The following is a 16,948-nucleotide window of genomic DNA, read 5'->3' on the forward strand; positions in this document are numbered from 1 at the left end:
GGGCCAGTTGTCAAGGAATAGGTTTTTGTATCCGGAAGATTGGGGAGGGGGAAGCAGGGGAGTGACCGGCAACGCCGTGGGCTCTAGTGGAAGATGAAAAGGAGAAATTGTTGAGATGTGGGGACCCCCGAGAGATAGGAGGGCTTTGTGGAGATTGGGGCGGGGGGATCCACAGAAAACCGTGAGGAGATTCAAGGACCCTGAGAAGACGCTTGAGGGTTGTGAGACAGTGGGGGAAGCTTCGGGAAATGTAGCGGGGTACCAAGAAAGGAGGTATGATCTTGGAGATATTGGGGGGCAGTATCGGGGGAGTGCCGAAGGAAGATCGGGAGATCAGAGAGGGGCAGGAAGGTCCTTTAGAAGGAGTATAGAGGAGACCCAGGATGAAGGCCTGATCTTCGGGGATGGGAGTGTATGGGGATGACGGAGGAAACTAGAGATTTGGGGCCCCTGAGAGGAGTCTTGAGGGTTCTTTGGAGGAGGACTCCTCTCCTCTGGGAGAAGACATGAGCTTGGAGAATGGGGATATGGGGGGTTGGGGGTGTAAGAGGGGGACACTGTGAAGATTTGGGGACCCAGAGAGAGCATGTGAGGGTCCTGTGGGGAATTGACATCTCAGATCTCCGTGGGTGTGGGGGTAGATCGGGAATGCTGGGGATGTGGGGAGCCCTAGCGAGAACGGGAGGCTGGGGGGGGGGTGCATTGCGTAGGTGGAGGTGCCTTACGCGTGCACGTGCGTGGGTACGTGTCTGCAAGTGCGTACTCGGCCCGGGGCGGGTCGGGGGGTGACGGAGGGAAGGGGCACGGGCCGGGCTGCCCCCCCAACCTCACACCCAGACTCGGGGGCTGTGGCGCAGCACACCCGCGAGGACCCTGTGGCTCCGGGGATTAGGGGCTGTGTATGGGGGGACCCGGAGCCTCCTAGGGATCAGCGCGGGGTGGGGGGGGGGAAAGAGGTGGGGGGCAGTCTTTTCAGTTTCAGCTGAGCTTACTCGGCCCCTCCCTGTCCGGCCCCGCCCCCTCTGGGGGTTGAGCAACCCCAGTGACAACCTGGGGGGCGGAGCCCGAGCAGCGCCTTTAAGGGGCGTGGTAAGAAGCCACGCCCAGGAGCCTCCGTACGACGGGAGGGGCGGGGCTGGAGAGGGAGGAGATCGGAGGCGGGAGGGGGGAGGCGTGCGCCGCCGCGCAGGCGCAGTGAGCGCGCGACGGGCACTCGCTTTCCAAAATGGCGGCGGCGATGGATGTGGACACCCCCAGTGGCACCAACAGCGGCGCCGGCAAGAAGCGCTTTGAAGTGAAAAAGGTCGGGCCTGCCCGGCGCCTCCCTCAGAGGGGCCGGCGGGGCGTGGGTCCGCTTGCAGGGCCGAGCTGGGGACTGCTGGGCTGGGGGCCCCACGCTCCCCAGCGTTGCTGGGGTACCCGGTTCTCCACAGGAGGACGGAAGTGGGCGGGATTTCGGTGGGGATGGACGCGGCCGCGGCCCAATGGGCGCAGGCGAGGCTGCCCGGCGAGGAAGCGGGACGGGCCAATGGGCGCGGCTGTTGTTGAGAGGCCGGCGGGCTGCGGCTCCTGCGCCCCTGCCGGGAGCCTGAGCTGTCATTGGGGGGAGGCGGTGGCCGCGCGGTCGGGAGGGGTGGGGGTGGGGCCGGATCTGCCCCGCCTAGGCCAGCCCCGCCCCGCCTCCCGAGCCGAGCCCGGGGTCTCGTGATGCCTTGGGGGCTGCCCCACCCGCTTCTCTGCTCCCTCCCCGGGCGGGGGCCGCCGGCTGGCTTTCCTCCCTAACCCCCACCGCCCCTGCCTTTGCTTTGTCCCGCGGCTCCTCCCAGGCCCCGTGGGTTTCCCCCTAAGAACTCGAGCCCCAGCCCCGTGAAGTTGCGATGGGGGTGGGGGATGTGGAGGAGAGGGCGGCGGTCACAGTGGACCTCGGGGCATTTCCTCCTAAACGAATCGCTGGGGAGGAGGGGCGGACTGAGAGGTTTGCAACCACCTCCCTCCGATTATGTCTTAAAGACTTTGGGGGCCCCCTTTATAAAGTGTAGTAAATGAAGACATCAAAAATGAGGGGAGTGTAGTAACTCCCCACCTGGGAAGTACGTGCCTCTGGTCCAGCTGCTGCTGCAGTGCCGCATTCTAAGCCACGGCCATATTGAAGAACAAAACTGGGGCCCCCTTACCCCCTGGGGTGGGGGACAGGAGGTTATCCGAGACACAGGGGCACCAAGTTAGCTGGGCAGGAAGAGGCAGTTGCGCTGGAATTGCTTGAACAGCACTTTGTGACCCCGTATCGGTGCCGGCTAGCGTTGTTCATTCCTTGAGACTTAGAAGATTTAGAAACGATGACCTGGTCAGTTACTGAGCCCCGCTTATCCCAGGGTTTTATCTCAGGATTACCCATTTCGTGAGCCGGTGGTCATCCTATCTGCTTGGCGGTTTCTATAGATGGCCCCCCAGCTTTGTCATTTGGGAAGAGGGCTCCCCCATGGAAGCTCCATTCCTGGGAGACTTGGAGCCCCTGGGGCATCGAGGTACTTACTATAGCCAAAATAGAGGCTTAACAGTAAGTTCCTCTTGCAGAGAAAGAAACAAGGCTGCCCATCCCGAAGCTCTCTCTAGGCACTTGGGAAAATTAATTGAGAAGTGGTTCATTATTCCTTGGCTCAGCCTATTTCAGCCCTTTGGAGAGTTGGCAGGGGATGGATAGTCGTGTCCAAATGGACCCCTTTGATTTAAACAAGGGTAACTTGTGTCGCATAAAGACTCTTCCCATTTCATGATCCCTTTGGCTGAAGAAATGATATAGCTGCAGTTTGGTGCAGGAAGATGGATGTTTTACTCATAAGAATTCTACAGCAAGTGTGCATTGTTCTCCCCTTTCTCTCTTTGCAGTGGAATGCAGTGGCCCTCTGGGCCTGGGATATTGTGGTTGACAACTGCGCCATCTGCAGAAACCACATTATGGACCTTTGTAAGTCATTGGGGGAGGGGATCAAAAGGAGAAAGTGGCCCAGCTGGTGGCTGGCCAAGTTGGACTCCTTTTCTTCACAGGGATTTCGAGGGAAGAGTACTGCATCTAGGCAGTGCACCTTTTAGAGGGATTTTTACCCTTGACTTGGGGGCGGGGCTTACTGAAAATAAATCCGTTGACATCGAAGGATGGAAAGGCCACAATTCCCAATGGATGGTAGAAAGAGAGGCACCACTGACTCTCTCTTTATAATCTCTGCTCTCCTGCCCAGGCACAAAAGGGCAAAAAGAAATAGTGGAAGGAAAAATAAAGTCACGAAATGCTCCTTCATGGCCATTGTTTGGTGGGCACAGGTCGAAGGGATGGTTGGGAGACTAAGGGGAAACACTTGTCTGTGTCTCCATCGTGAATTTCAGATTCCCAATCCAATAGCTCAGAGGGAATTGTATTTACATCTTCATATGCCACATGGGAAACAGTGACTGCTCAACACATGCTGTTGAATGGCTATCCTTTTAGTAACAGGACAAGGAAATCAACCAGGAACACTCTAAAAAGCTCATCTCGAGGAGTTAATGTGCAAAAATGGTTTGTTTTGTAATCAGCAATTGGGCCAAGAAACCTACAAACACCCAAATTTAGTTCTTTATTTTTGAAATAGCTTCAGGGAACTGTGATATATTTTCATGATTAAATTATCAGCCAGGGGGAATAGTCTGTAATCATAGCTACATTTTCTGAATTAAAAAATAAAACTCATTAGTTGCTGGTGGGAAGCAATCGTGGCTCTAAGGATTTTGTAGTATATTGATTGGTGGTTGGATAGACTGTCTTTCTTTGAGGTAGGACCTTTTTGTTTATCTGTGGCTCAGGCTTTTTTAAAGGGAGAAAGGAAGTGGAGGGTGTTTTCCTTCACACACAGGCAAATCCGCCCCTTCCAAGAAATTGCAAATACATACATATATATTATGTGTGTGTTGCATGTATATTTGAAAGGTGCTCATCACAGAAGAACATATGTACAACCTTCAATGTGTGTGGGTGTGGTCTTTGATTACAGCAGTGCCAGTATCTGTGCCTTGATAGTTTCATTGGTCCTTGCCCAGAAGTAAGAGGATCAGACTTGGGTTTGGTCTCATGTAAAAAGTTGTTAAAATTTCATGCTCATTTCCCATTGTTTCCCCAAATAACTCTGCATTTTAAAAATGAGTGTTAGTTCCTATCAGAGAGCCAGCCTAGCAGCACGCCTTACTGTGTCCATGTTTGCTCTCTTTCCTTATGGGTTTTCTCCTAGACCTCTAAGGAAGATGCTTCTCCAAGATTCTCCTGAGCCTATATTCGTTGTCAGTTTGGGCACTGTATAGAAGTTACACAGTAACGGGTTAGAAAGAGCTTACATGCCAATGTCCGATCTTCTGATGTTCTCAGAAAGCTTTGGAGCTGTCAAGATTGCCCTCCCTTTTCAAAAGTAATTGGATTCTAGTTTGACCAAACCATCTTCTAAGAAAGTGGCTCTCCTCTATTTCTTAATGGCTTCATCTGAAGCCTCTCCCTCCTTGAATGAACATGCACCCTGTCAGACATAGAGGTCCGCTGTTAGTACGGACAGGCTCGGACCGGAGATCCCTGGGACTAGGATGCTGACCCAGACACGTCTGATATCGGTTCTTAGTGTCTCTCATGCCAGGCAACACCTTTTGAGGATGCCGGTGTACTCGGGCTTACGTAGGCTCTTTAAGCCTGCTGATCACCATGAATGTTTTCTCAGGAGAAAGGCCTTACAGAAGGTTCAGGCCGGCCTCTTGCTCTGTCAGTAGTAATTGGTCTCTTCCAGAAATCAGTGGACACTTGAGAGATGAGTTCATATTAGGCAGAGGCATCTGCCTTCACTGGACTGAGAGCCAGATAGCTCAGGTGGCTTCCATTGTCCTCTTCCAATTTGAATTGGGCTCACAGGAAGCAATTCTGTTGTTTCCATTTGGGCCTCAGCCTCTTTTTGCCATATTTTTATTTCCTTAGTGACCTCTCCTCAGCTTCCCCCTGCTGTCCTGTGTAGTAAGACAAAAAGAGGCTCTCTTCTCATTTCCGCACCACTGCACCTGGATTCTCATAGGGTCTTGGTAAATACTGGCTGACTGGTTCCACTGAATGTACTTCTCTGACGTCCATCCTTCGGGCTTGTACTCCACCCAGCCATTTTCGATCTTCTCTCCATGGCTGTCACCGGCCTCTCTAAGTTCTTGTCTCAACTCCAAAGCTTAGTTGAGGGACACCCCCCCCCCAGCCCTTCCCAGACTCCTCCCTACTTTCCCAAGCTTTATGTTGAGTGCTCGGCCTGATGCAAATGTCCAAGCCCCCACATCCCTTCATTTCCTGCTTGTGTTACACCTCTGCGTTTGTGTTATGTCGCCTAGTGGAAGGTAAGGTCCTTGTGCAGGGCCTGTTTGGGTTTGGGCCTTTCATCCAACACTAGCTTATTAGCCAGCCTGATACATGCAGTTGGCAAATATTGGCCCAATTCAGTAGACTCACGAGTTGTGAAATGAAGGGCTTTTTCCTTATTAAAAGAATTTCAGGCTTGAATCAGAAGAAAGGGGAGAGTTGGTGTGGGGGGGAGACAGGCAGGGAGCCCCAGAAATCACACGAGGACAGCGTGGCAGACATAAGGGTAAATGTCATGGCTTGTTAAAGTGATTGGGGGAGGGGAAGGGTTTGCTCCCTCCCAACCAGGTGCTTGGTGAGTGCCTGGTGCTGAAGGCTTCTTTTGACAGACAGAGCCTGTGCCGGTCTGCAGAACAAGGTCTTCCTCAGGATCATTTCTTTTGTTGGCGCCTGACTTGACGCAGGGAAAGCACTGGATTCACCTAACCTTGACCTGGCCTTTCTTCTCCACTCCCAGACTGTCAAATACAGATTTTATGTTTTCTCACACCTTTGGTATTTTTTTAATTTTTAACTCTGTAACCCTCCTCATCTGACATCCCGATGTCCACCCCTGTGCCACCTCTGTTATTTCAGGAAGTTTCTGACCAAGAAAGGGCATCATTGAAATCAGGCTCTTCATGAGTAATGATGCTGATTGTATTTAACCAGTGTGTTTCTGCAAATATTTAGTGAGTCTGTTCTGTACAGAGCACTGTGCTAGACCCTGGCCGAACCAGAAAGCTCACCACCTCTGGAGAAAAGCCAGTTATATCCTGGTCCTCACACTTGGGCTCTGAAATTGTTACCTTCCTCATGACTTCTCTCTTTTGGCTAGATTTTTATCCTCCTCTAGTTGTCATCCCTCCGTTGTGAAATGAACTGGTGCTTGAGACCCTGTGTGGTCATTTGCTGTCCCGAGCAGACAAGCAATAGCTTTAGGCCTTCATTTAGGTCAGCCCGTGGGAATGAGTGCTGGACAAAAGCGGGTCCACGAGTGGGAAACCGAAGTTCTGCTTTAGGTAGGGGCCCTCCGTTAAACAGATCCCTCAAGGAACTTCTGGGGGCCTTTCGTCTGCGTTCAGTGGTTATAACTTTTTTTTGTGGTTCTGTTTTTAAAGGACAAGTTACTGCCAAGTTTACATGTAAGACAGTTGGATTCTATAAACATTAAGTGCTTCTGTGTAAAGCAGTGTTCAGAGGAGGGGGACGATAGTCAGGCCCTGACCTCAAGAAGTTTGTGATCTCATGGGCCCAAAGAAATGTACCCAGATAGCTTGAATACAAATGAGAACATGAGAAGGCCAAAGAAATCATGAGATGCTGCAAGAAATCTGAGGAAAAAGAGGTGGCTTCTAGCTGAGGAGGGTTCAACAACTCTACTGACCTAGCAAGTAGAGGGTGACACTCAAGTAGCTTGCAGAAGGGATCCCTGCTCAAATACAGGTTGGAGTCAGTGAAGGGGTCTCAAGGCCGAGAATCTGAATCAGAGAGGGCTTCGTGAGCTGTGTCGGGTGCCGAGGGAGAGGAGGATGTCAGCAGGGTCAGGGAGGGGAGATGAGCCCTGCTGGGCATAGGAGAAGCAAAGGTATGGTGAGAAGGATGTGAGCTGTCAGTCTGGTGTGACTGAAGCACGGAGCTTAGAAGGGCAGGTGTGTAAGTGAGAGCCAGATGGGGGAGGACAGGAATTGGCAGTAGGAACCCATTGGAGACGTGTGAGCAGGAGAATTCTGAGAGTAGGGCCTTTGGAAGATGATGCAGAGGGTGGATTGGAGAAGGGTTAGGACTAGAGGCAAAGTGGAAGGAAGAGGGAAAGGAGGTTGCGAGGTTTCAATCCTGGATAAAGTGATTTTGACCTGCTCTGTCCACTTGGGAGTTTTCCTTCACTTTGTTCCCTGTTTACGCACACACACTCACACATACACACTCGTTCTCACACACCTACACACATACACACCCACACACATACCCTCACACACACACACATGCATCCTCACACACTCTCACACTTACCCTCACACACACACTCTCTCACCCCCCACACTCTCACACACACTCTGTCTCTCTCACACACACACTTTCACACACACTCACCCTCACACACTCTCTCACACACACACATACACACTCACACACACACACACACACCCTTGCAGTGGTCATCAGAGTGCACAGGTAGTTGCTGTCACAGACAGGTAAAAGGGTTCCTGCTCCTGAGACTGTGTTGTCTTGTCCCCACAGGTATAGAATGTCAAGCCAACCAGGCGTCTGCCACCTCTGAAGAATGTACCGTCGCGTGGGGCGTCTGCAATGTAAGAGAACCATCTTTACGTTCCAGCAGATGTAGTACTCCCTTGTCGATTCCGTCAGGTTTGCAGTTACATAGAAGACATTCCCACCCTGAGCTCTACCCCAGGGGCATGCGGCTAGTAAGATTTTAAAAATCATTCACCTGGCCTTATTTAACCGCTTCTGTGGGCCAGTAACTATTTGCCAGGTGCCATCATACAGCAGTGCTGCAAACAGCACTCCTGCTGTCCTCTTCCCAAAGGCTCCCAGCTCCTCGCTCATTTGTGTCAGTCACAGTGGACAGTGAAAGGAATGTCAAGGCCAGCACATTGCCGATAGGGCGGCCCTGACCCTGGGCGCAAGGCTGACTTTTTAACAAACATGCTTTAGGGAGTGTTTTCAGCGGGCCACTTATTTCTTCCAATGCATTTAGAATGCTTAAGGAACTCTTCCCTGGAAATGGCCTTCAAATCTCTGGAACGTTTGCTTCGCTGGTCTTTTGGGTTGGGTTGGGTTTTTCCACCCTTTTCAGTTAACAAGCATTTACTTTTTTCTCTCCCTCGCACTTGTCCCTTCCCTACTGGGAAAAAGGAAAGCTAAAGAAAACTCTCGTAACAGATGTGCAGAGTCAAGCCAAACAAAATGCCCCTATTGGCCCAATCCAAAAACGAACGTATCATTGGGCAGAGTTTGTCTGTCACCTTCCTGTCGGGAGGGCCGTTCACTTTGCTAGTCTCGATGGTGCCAGGTAAATCTTTGCAGAGCCATTTGGAGCTATGTCTGGTGGATAAATTTGGGGGCTGGATCAGCATTGGCCTGACAGACTCTGGTGCCCAGCTGGCCTTGCTCTTTCGTTAACACCACGTGGCCGACTCTGGAGGCTCTTCCCAGGGAGGTGTCTGAGGCCACGTTGTTGCCCCGTGTGCACGCCGTGCCCTGGGGCTGCTAAATTCTAGTCTTTAGTCAGGGCTTCATGGTCATGATCACAATGTCATGTCATCCAGATGTGCCAGGACCAGTGGCCTTCCTTGTGCTCCCCATGTTCCCCGCCATGTGGCCAGAGCCCAGGAGGCTCTCAGAGAGGCCTGAGCTTCCTGGAGATGGCCAGAAGCTCCCCTTTGGGTCAGGGAAGTCTCCTATGACCCACCCCCACTTGGTACTTGGGGGACCTTGGCTAAGTCACAGCCTCTCCGGACCCAAGCTTCCTTCCAGCTCTGACTCCTCTCCTCATGCCTTCAAGCGTTCTTCCCAAACCGTTTGCCCCGCTACCTCCAGCCAGTTAGGATCCAGCTGAAGACCCCGTTCTGCTGTCTGCGTAGGGTGCAGGAGGACACGGTGCTTTGGGCCCCTGCTCCCCTGGAGTCTCTTCTCAGACCAGGGTTGCAGAGAAACAGCTCAGTGTGGTGGCTGTCTTGCCCCTAGGCTATTTAGCTGCTCTGATAGGAGGAAAGTGGAGGTCAGGAAGAGCTAAGTTATCCTGCTGCCAGGTCTGTGCGAGCCAGCCTTTGCCATGCCCATCTGAGGCAGGGTGGAGGAGGTGCTGGTATGGACCAGGGCAACTCCCCAGGGTCACAGACCCATGTGCAGGAGCTAAAGGTCAAGGAGGTTGGCTTAACTTGTCCTTATAAAAGTCCACGGCTGGCACTTGCTGGTGGAGAATAGGGCCCGGCATCTCTGTCGCTTTTCTCCCAGTGAGCTCTTGTGACTGTTCCCAGGCCCTGCGTCTGCCAGGTTCTCTGTGTGGTACAGTACTCCTCCTCCTACAAGCCTGTGGTGCAGTGGTTCTATTTATTTACTATGCCTGAATTTGGCTGTGATAATTAACAAAGTTCATTCTTCCTCACCCCCAAACGAGGCAGCCTCCCTGCCCTGCCCCTGGCTGCTCTTGAAGGCGCTCGTGATGCTTGCAGGTTATTCTCCTTAAGCAGTTGCGTGGGGGTGGGAGCCCCCACGGTCGCTGACCTGCGGTGGTGATCCCATCCTCTGCTAGCTCCCTCCAGGCTACCAGGGAGTAGCCTCACTCTCTGCTTCTTGCCTTTACCTCCTGACTTCTCTCTCAGTCCCTTCACTCCAGTTCCATGTCTGTGTCACAGAGGAAGAGGGTGCTTGACTGATGTCACCATAATCTGCCCTTCACACTGCTTCCTCTCAGTGAGTTTAAAATGAATCTTGGCCTCCACTAAATATTCATGGCTTCATCCATGCCGACAGAAGCCACCCTTTGCCATTGTGAGGCAGGGGAGGGAGTTCTGGTCTCTTCAGCCCTGGCCATCATGGTGGGGCCTGCGGTGTGGGGTCCATGGGCAGGCCTGGGTGAGGGGAGGGCTCAGGGCCTAGCTGGGTGAGAAGAGCAGAGGCTCAGCTGTGGCAGCAGAGCAGGGAGAACCTTGTTCTAGACCCCTCTGGTAGATGGGCAGGGCAGGGCATGATAGGAGCCCACATTCTACAGTGTCTCCCCCTGTGTGTCCTATGTTTTTTCTGTTTCCTGTAATTAAGTTTCTGAGAATGAATCTCTCCATGCGTGGAGGAGAGAGATTTCTCTTTTGTCGGATTCCTCTTGCCTTCTCTTGTCTTTCTCCATCCCTGTGCCTTGCTTCGCTTGTGAGCTAGTAGTGGAGACGAGGGGTGTGCTTCTCCTTAATGTGCTCTGCCTTCTTTTTCAGCACGCCTTCCACTTCCACTGCATCTCTCGCTGGCTCAAAACCAGGCAGGTGTGCCCGCTGGACAACAGAGAGTGGGAGTTTCAGAAGTAGGTGCTCCGGGCAGTTTGGGCTGTGATGTGGGATGGCGACGACCGGGGTTGGGGTGAAGGGGGAGACGAGGGGAGGCACTGATTGTGCTTGTGGGGTCTTCTAAATTTAGACTTTGGTGACGTGAGTAACAGCCGTTCAGGTGCCTGGAGAGAGGCTCTGCCCCGGGCCAGCAGTTGGTCCCATTATTTAATTAGAGTGTAAAGAGGATCGGCCCCTGTGGTGTACCTGGACGCAGCAGCCCTGGCTTCCAGCCCCGGCACTGCAGACCCTTACTAACTGTGTGACGTAGGCTGCTGACGTCACGTCTCATCCCGTCTGAAAAGAAGGTGAGGGACGCCTGCACTCCCAGCCTCCCAGAGCTATGAGGAAGGAGCTTTGGAAAGCACTGCAGTTAACATTGCTGAAGCCTTTCTCTCTAGACAGCCGAGGCACACCACTGAATTCTGTTCAGTAAATCTTTAGCCTACCTTCTGTGTGCCCAGAGGACAGATACGAAAGAACCGTAAGACAGATCCCTGCCCTGAGATGCAGCTGTAGAGGAGCCTTGTAGTCCAGTTGTCACTGGCCCATGAGAAGATTCCTCTGGGACCAAAAGCCTTCCAGTTTCTGTGAGGGGGGCAGGGCGCAGGTAGACCCCTCCAGAGGCCTGTGGCCGTGTAGGCCACAGTGAGCATGAGCTGGGGGGTCCCCTCCCTTGGGCCTGGATCCCAGAGGTTAAAGGGCAGAGGCCACTCTTGGTGTCTAGCATTCATCTGCACCGCCTGGGCCAAAGGGACTCTCGGTCTTACAAAGTGAAAGACGGCATCATGGGGTTTTTTAGCTTAAGAGCCAGAGGACCCAGGTTCAGATTCTGGCTCTGCTGTTTCACACCTATGTGGTCTTGGACAAACCACTTAACCTCCTCGGGTTTCAGTTAAAGTAGGTGTTCTCAAAGGTCCATTTCTTCTCCAAAACTTAGGATTCTAGCCCTCTAAGCACATTTATCCAACCAGATTGGAAGCATTCTTCCTAATATTTGACTGCTGTGTTATCCATCTGACCATTGATTGGACAGTTTTTGGTGTTCTTCCTAAAAATGTGTAAGAACCTTCCAGAACGTGGAATTTAGTGTCACGTGGACCTTGTTTTGGCACCTGTCCAAGATACAGTGAGTACCAGCAGGACCTAGGTTATAACATCCTCCTGGAGCATGAACCCAAAGGCTACCTACCTGCATGTTACTCCTTTTGTGTACAGACCGGCTTCGTTATTGGAACATAACTGATAAAGGAGGGCTGGGGCCAGGACTGAAGATGAGGATGCCAGAGAAACAAGGGCTTGGGCTGGCACGGGCCCTGCTTGGCCATGAAGCCCCAGACCACGAGGAGCATGTGCAGGGTCTCACCACAGTCCTGTGAGTGGGGCCAGCCAAAACCTGGGTCTTCATCCGTGGTTTGGAGGATGGAGCACAGAAAGTGGGCTTGTCCTACACTTCCTAGTATCAGCCTTTCTCCCAAATTTCCCCAAGAAAAAATAAGGCCAGCTGCAGAATTAGGAGTATGGAGACTAGGGTTCTGGTCCCAGCCCTTCCACCACTTCCTTTATGACCTGAGTCCTAAGGAGATGCACGGCCTCCTCTATAAGAGGAGGGCACTGAAGTAGATGTTCTTTAGAGACCCTTGCAGGTGACTCCCAAGCTCTCTAAGCCCAGCCCTCTCCTGAGCTCCGGGCTTTCTGTCCTTACCAGCTGCCAGGGGGGCACTCATGGGCATCCCATACGCCGAATGGTCCATCCTTCCAGTCAGGCAGGTTTTTGAAGCCTGCCAGCCACCCTTGGCTCTTCCCTGGCCCTCATCCCCTGCAGTGAATCAGTCATCAAGTCTCGCTGATCTTCCCTCCACGCCATCTCTCACGTCCTTCCCCTTCACTCTCATGGCAGCCGCCCCAGAGTAGGCCCGGTCCTCTGGACTGCCGCCCAACCGCTCCCTAAGTAGTCTCCCCTCCCTGTCCATTCTCCGCTTGCTGCCTGATTGATATTTCTGAAGCAGGATGAAGCCAGGCCCCTGCCTACTGAGCACAAAATACACATTTTTCTCTAGTGCATTTAAGCCAGCCAGGCTGTCTCACTGTATCTTGTAGGACTCTCCTCACACCCTGTTCTGCATTCTAGCCAAAGTGGCCTGCTGATTCCAGACACAGCATTTCGCTTCTCCCCATGCCCTCCTTGCCTCAGGTTGGAACTGAAGGCCCCCCCCATCCCCCAATCTTCCTATATCTTCTGTGGCAACTTGATCGGTGTTGTTTCTCAGCAATAGAATTTCAGTGTTTGGAAGGCAGTTTGTTTTTTTGTGTGTTAGTGTCCCTAGGGCTCAACGAGTGCATGGGATATATGTATAGGTGCTTAAGACATAATGGTTTAATTGAATTGAATGACCTCCTTTGGGGCAAGGGAGGCTCCTTCTAAAGAGGCGAAGCCTGAGAGTGAAGCTGAGGCAGATCTGGAAAACCCAGCCCTTCCTCAGATCTAGGAACCTCCCTCGTGTCCCCTGTAGAAACGACCAGCCTCTGACAGGTGATTGGGGGGAGGAGAAGGGCCCAGAAGGGGCTGGCAGCAGGCCAGAGGCTTGCCCTGTGCGTGGCGTATGGCTCCCACCAGATTTAGCCTGGGGGTGTTGCTGCTGTTGTGTTCAGAAGGAGATAATGTTCTTCCTGTTATTTTTCAGGTATGGGCATTAGAAAAAGCACCTTCTTCCTCAAGATTATCACTTGTTCGCTACTCGATGACTTGCTGTCCTGTTGCCTAATTATACATGAGTTAACGCCAGTCTTCGGTCTCGTGCGCAGCGTCTTTTGAGTTCGGTCTTAATGCCGCCATATTGTATTCTGTGTGAAATAAAGCCTTGTTGGAGCCGAGGAGCCGCCGGTCTCTCACGCGTGTAACTAGAGCGACTACGACACAAGCACCTTCTGCTCCCAGACCTGAAGCGTACGAAGGATGTTGGATTGGCGTACGCCCCGTTTGAGCGGTGCTCTGCAGAGGCTGAGGAGGCTTGCAGAGGAGTGCCCTGGGTGACCAGCTCGCTCCTTCCTTGCTTTTCTTGGCTCCAAAGTCTCATTCGTGTTCCTCTTCCTCCCTGTGCGATCAGTCCTCCTGTTGGCGTGGCAGCTTCCTCATCCGTACCACACCCCCTGTCACTGAGCAGCCTCCCCTGCTCCATTATCCTGAGTCTTCCCCTCTCTTTACATTCTCTCTTGGTGATTTCGTAAGCTCCCGTGAATGCTTCTGGCAAGTCTGGGTAGATGACACTCCCCTCTCCATCTCCTGGACATTTCCACCGAGATGTCTCTAGGCCTCTCAAGCTCAAACACGTCCAAAGCGCAACTCCTTCTCTGTCCCCGAAACCCCCTCCTCCTCCCACTTCCTTATTTCTGTCCAGACCACAACCACTAGTGTTCCAGCCACCCAGGTTTGTAGTCTGGGGGCCCCCTCGGCTCTTCACTCGCTCTTGTCCCCTCCCCCCATGTCTAAACATTTGCCACGTCTTGTTGACGGTATTGCTGCGATATCACATGGATGTCAGTGGTCTGAGTTGTCTTCTCAGACTTTCGGTTTCAAAGAGAATCCATCGCAGACTCTGCCTTTCTGGCCTCCCTCCCATTTTGGAGTTCAGAGAAAGAGCAGATTAGGGTGCTAGGGTGGGGTTCCCTCCCTACTCGTTGAGCCCCCTCGGTCATGTGTGACTCTTCATGACCCCGTTTGGGGTTTTCTTGGCAGAGATCCTGGAATGGTTTGCCATTTCCTTTCCCAGCTCATTTTACAGATGAGGAAACTGGAGCAAACAGTTAAGTGAGTGACTTGCCCAGAGTCACACAGCTAGTAAGTGTCTGAGGCCCGATTCCTGACTCGAGGCCCTACCCTATCCACTGCACCACCCAGCTACCCCAAGAGTCGAGGGGAGGAGGGTGGAGGGGAAAAGATAATGGTTCTGTTTTGGACATGTTGAGTTTAAGGTGTCTGGCAGGCAGTTGGAGATGTGAAGTTGGAGGTGGGCAGAGAGCTAGGGGCAGCATAGGCGGATGTGAGAAGTTTCAGCACGCAGATGGTAATTAATCTGTGGCAGCACAGGATGTGTGGTCCTCGTGGGGTTCGTGCCTGAGCGTCCAGCCCTGGGATTTCTAGGGATCAAGATCCTAGAATCCAGGCCTCCAGAGAGAGTTGGGGGGCCCTTGGGCTGCAGCAGCCTTTACATCAAATGTGGGAGAGAGATGGAGATCGTGCGCCAAGCCAGCCTCTCGGAGAGAGATGAGCACGTGGTCCCCCCAGCTGGAGAGCAGCCGGCGACTCTGATCCACAGTGTCGTGTTTGGGGGAGAGGAGACCTGGACTTTGTCCTCTGTTACTTCTGAGAGCTGCAGTGCAGGTCTGTTGTGGGGAGGGGTCCCTGTCAAGCAACCGCAAGTGTGTGGCCCTGGTCAGAGTCTAAGCTTCCTCAGAGGCGGGCCAGCAGGCTGAAGAAATCACATTCACTGGAATTCCTTTTCCTTCTGGGGGGAAGCTCAGTCTTTGTCCTACAAGGTGAAGTGTCTGGATCTTTGGAGAGAAGGTGGCATTCCCCGGCACCTCAGTGGGTTGCTTTGCTCGCCACCAGCAGTCTGCCTTCCTAGGGCAGTCCTTTGGGGTGGAGGTGAGCGGCAGACAAGCCGAAGAGAGAGTGATTTGGGGTAGGGTCCCCACACTCAACTCTCACCCGTGGCTGCTGGTTTGTGGGGCAACGAGAGACCCACCAGAAGAAATCTGGAATGCGGCAGGAGGGCGGTGGAAGTCCTGGGCAGGGAACCGAGGGGCTTCGGCCCCCAGGTGTGGTTGGCGTCTCTTCCCCGGGCTGAGGACCCTGCTGAGAAAAAAGCAGACCCTCCAGGGGAAGGAAACTCCTTTCATTTTCCAGCCGCAAAAGTCACGTGAACTCTTAATGCTGTAGCTAACTCTCTGAAGACTATACTATCCATCAACCAGCACTTATTAAGCCCTGGCTGTATGCTACTCACTATGGTTACAAAGACAGCAACTGCATTTATTTGGTACTCAATGGTTTGCAAGGTATATTACAAATGGAATCTCACTTCATCCCCACAGCAACCCTGGGAGGGAGGTGGTGCTGCTGTCCATTTTACAGATGAGGAGACCGAGGCTGAGAGGTTAGGTGACAAATATATACTGAAAAAAAAATTATAGAGAATCAACAAATGTGACTCCTTGGTGCCAGGTTCTGTGCTAGGCAAAGATAAAGAATGAGACACCCTCTCCTCTCAGAGACTTTGCGTTCTATCAGAGGGGGAAGATACATGCAGATGTATGTGCAGAATAAACAGAAATAGAAAATAATGATACCAGCGCACATTCCTTTAAGGTTTTCAAAGCACTCTCCATGTATTTACCTCATTTGATCCTTGCAACCACCCTAAGATGTAGGAGCTGTTATTATTCCCATTTTACAGTTGAGGAAACGAGGCAAACAAAAGTGACTTGCCCGGGGTCACACGGCTAATAAATATTCGAGGTAAAATTCAAACTTGGTCTCAGCCCTATCCACCGCGTTAAGAGCTCTGAGGATCAGAGGGCTATCTAACTGCTAACTAGGGGGCTTACCAAGTTGCAAACCTTATATCGGGGGAGGGGGTTTCTGCACCTGGTTCTTCCCACATCCAGATGAAATGAAAGGTCCAGGTCAAAAAGAAAACAAAATTCTGACCCTTAAAGTTTGTGGAGCACTTGGCAAACGTTCTCTGGAGTCCCACAGCAACCCAGTGAGGCACAAACACCGTTGTGACTAATTTACAGATGAAGAAAATGAGGCTCAGAAAGGTGGAGAAATTTGCCCATTGTCATAGAGATAGTGGTAGGATTTGGGATGTGAACCCAGGTCTTCCTGGCTCCAAGTTCTTTTCACTAGAAAATCGGCCACTTTTTTGGAAATAGTAAAACGCTTCACAAGTGTCATCAAATCTCAGAAGCTAGGAGGCATCTAGTGCGTCCCAGTGCCTGAGGGAACCTCCTGCATCACCTGGAAAGGAGACAATGGGGCTCCCCGAAAAGGCCTCTTCTGACAGGCTGTCCACCCTTCCCAGCAGCCTTTGTCACTTTCTGATGTATCTCAGAGTTCAGAATAATTGCTTGTCTTACCTCAGTTTGAGCTACCCAACATGTCCTCAGGCCTTGCTGGCCAAGAAGCTGTCTTTAGAACCAGCCGATATTGCGACTTGCGGACCCACTGCTCTGTCCACCACAAGGGCCAGCTAAATGAATCTTCTCTCCCTCAAGTCCTCCCCATTTTCTTCAGCTGATCCCCCTGGAGTGTGTTCTCCAGTCACTGCCCCATCCTGGTCTCTCGCCATCCCTCAGGTCTGTTGATGCCTTTGCTGAAACCTGACCAGATGAACCCTGACCCAAGGAAGAAGACAGGAGGACCACCTCTCATCACCTTTTCTTGGGGTTGTTGTTAATAGTATTATTCTGATGATTGCATTCATCTGACCATCCTGAA

The 16,948-nt window shown here is 52.3% G+C and overlaps 1 protein-coding gene across 1 annotated transcript; it reads left to right on the plus strand.

Annotated features, from left to right (window-relative positions):
* Positions 1 to 1,187: 1,187 nt before the first annotated feature.
* On the plus strand, positions 1,188 to 13,323 carry RBX1 (ring-box 1). The gene is made up of 5 exons (XM_020982690.2): positions 1,188 to 1,303; positions 2,887 to 2,965; positions 7,628 to 7,698; positions 10,339 to 10,424; positions 13,131 to 13,323. The coding sequence occupies exons 1-5, from the start codon at positions 1,226 to 1,228 to the stop codon at positions 13,141 to 13,143; spliced, it is 327 nt and encodes a 108-aa protein (XP_020838349.1). The 5' UTR covers positions 1,188 to 1,225; the 3' UTR covers positions 13,144 to 13,323.
* Positions 13,324 to 16,948: the final 3,625 nt, after the last annotated feature.

This window comes from Phascolarctos cinereus, unplaced genomic scaffold (assembly GCF_003287225.1).
Source record: "Phascolarctos cinereus isolate Bilbo 61053 unplaced genomic scaffold, phaCin_HiC Scaffold_1;HRSCAF=81, whole genome shotgun sequence".
Taxonomy (NCBI): domain Eukaryota; kingdom Metazoa; phylum Chordata; class Mammalia; order Diprotodontia; family Phascolarctidae; genus Phascolarctos; species Phascolarctos cinereus.

Excerpts from the sequence above, each read along its gene's own strand:
- RBX1 (XM_020982690.2), top strand. The coding sequence starts at position 1,226 with ATGGCGGCGGCGATGGATGTGGACACCCCCAGTGGCACCAACAGCGGC. Across the intron at positions 1,304-2,886 it reads AGCGCTTTGAAGTGAAAAAG|TGGAATGCAGTGGCCCTCTG; the intron begins GTCGGGCCTGCC and ends CTCTCTTTGCAG. Across the intron at positions 7,699-10,338 it reads TCGCGTGGGGCGTCTGCAAT|CACGCCTTCCACTTCCACTG; the intron begins GTAAGAGAACCA and ends CTTCTTTTTCAG.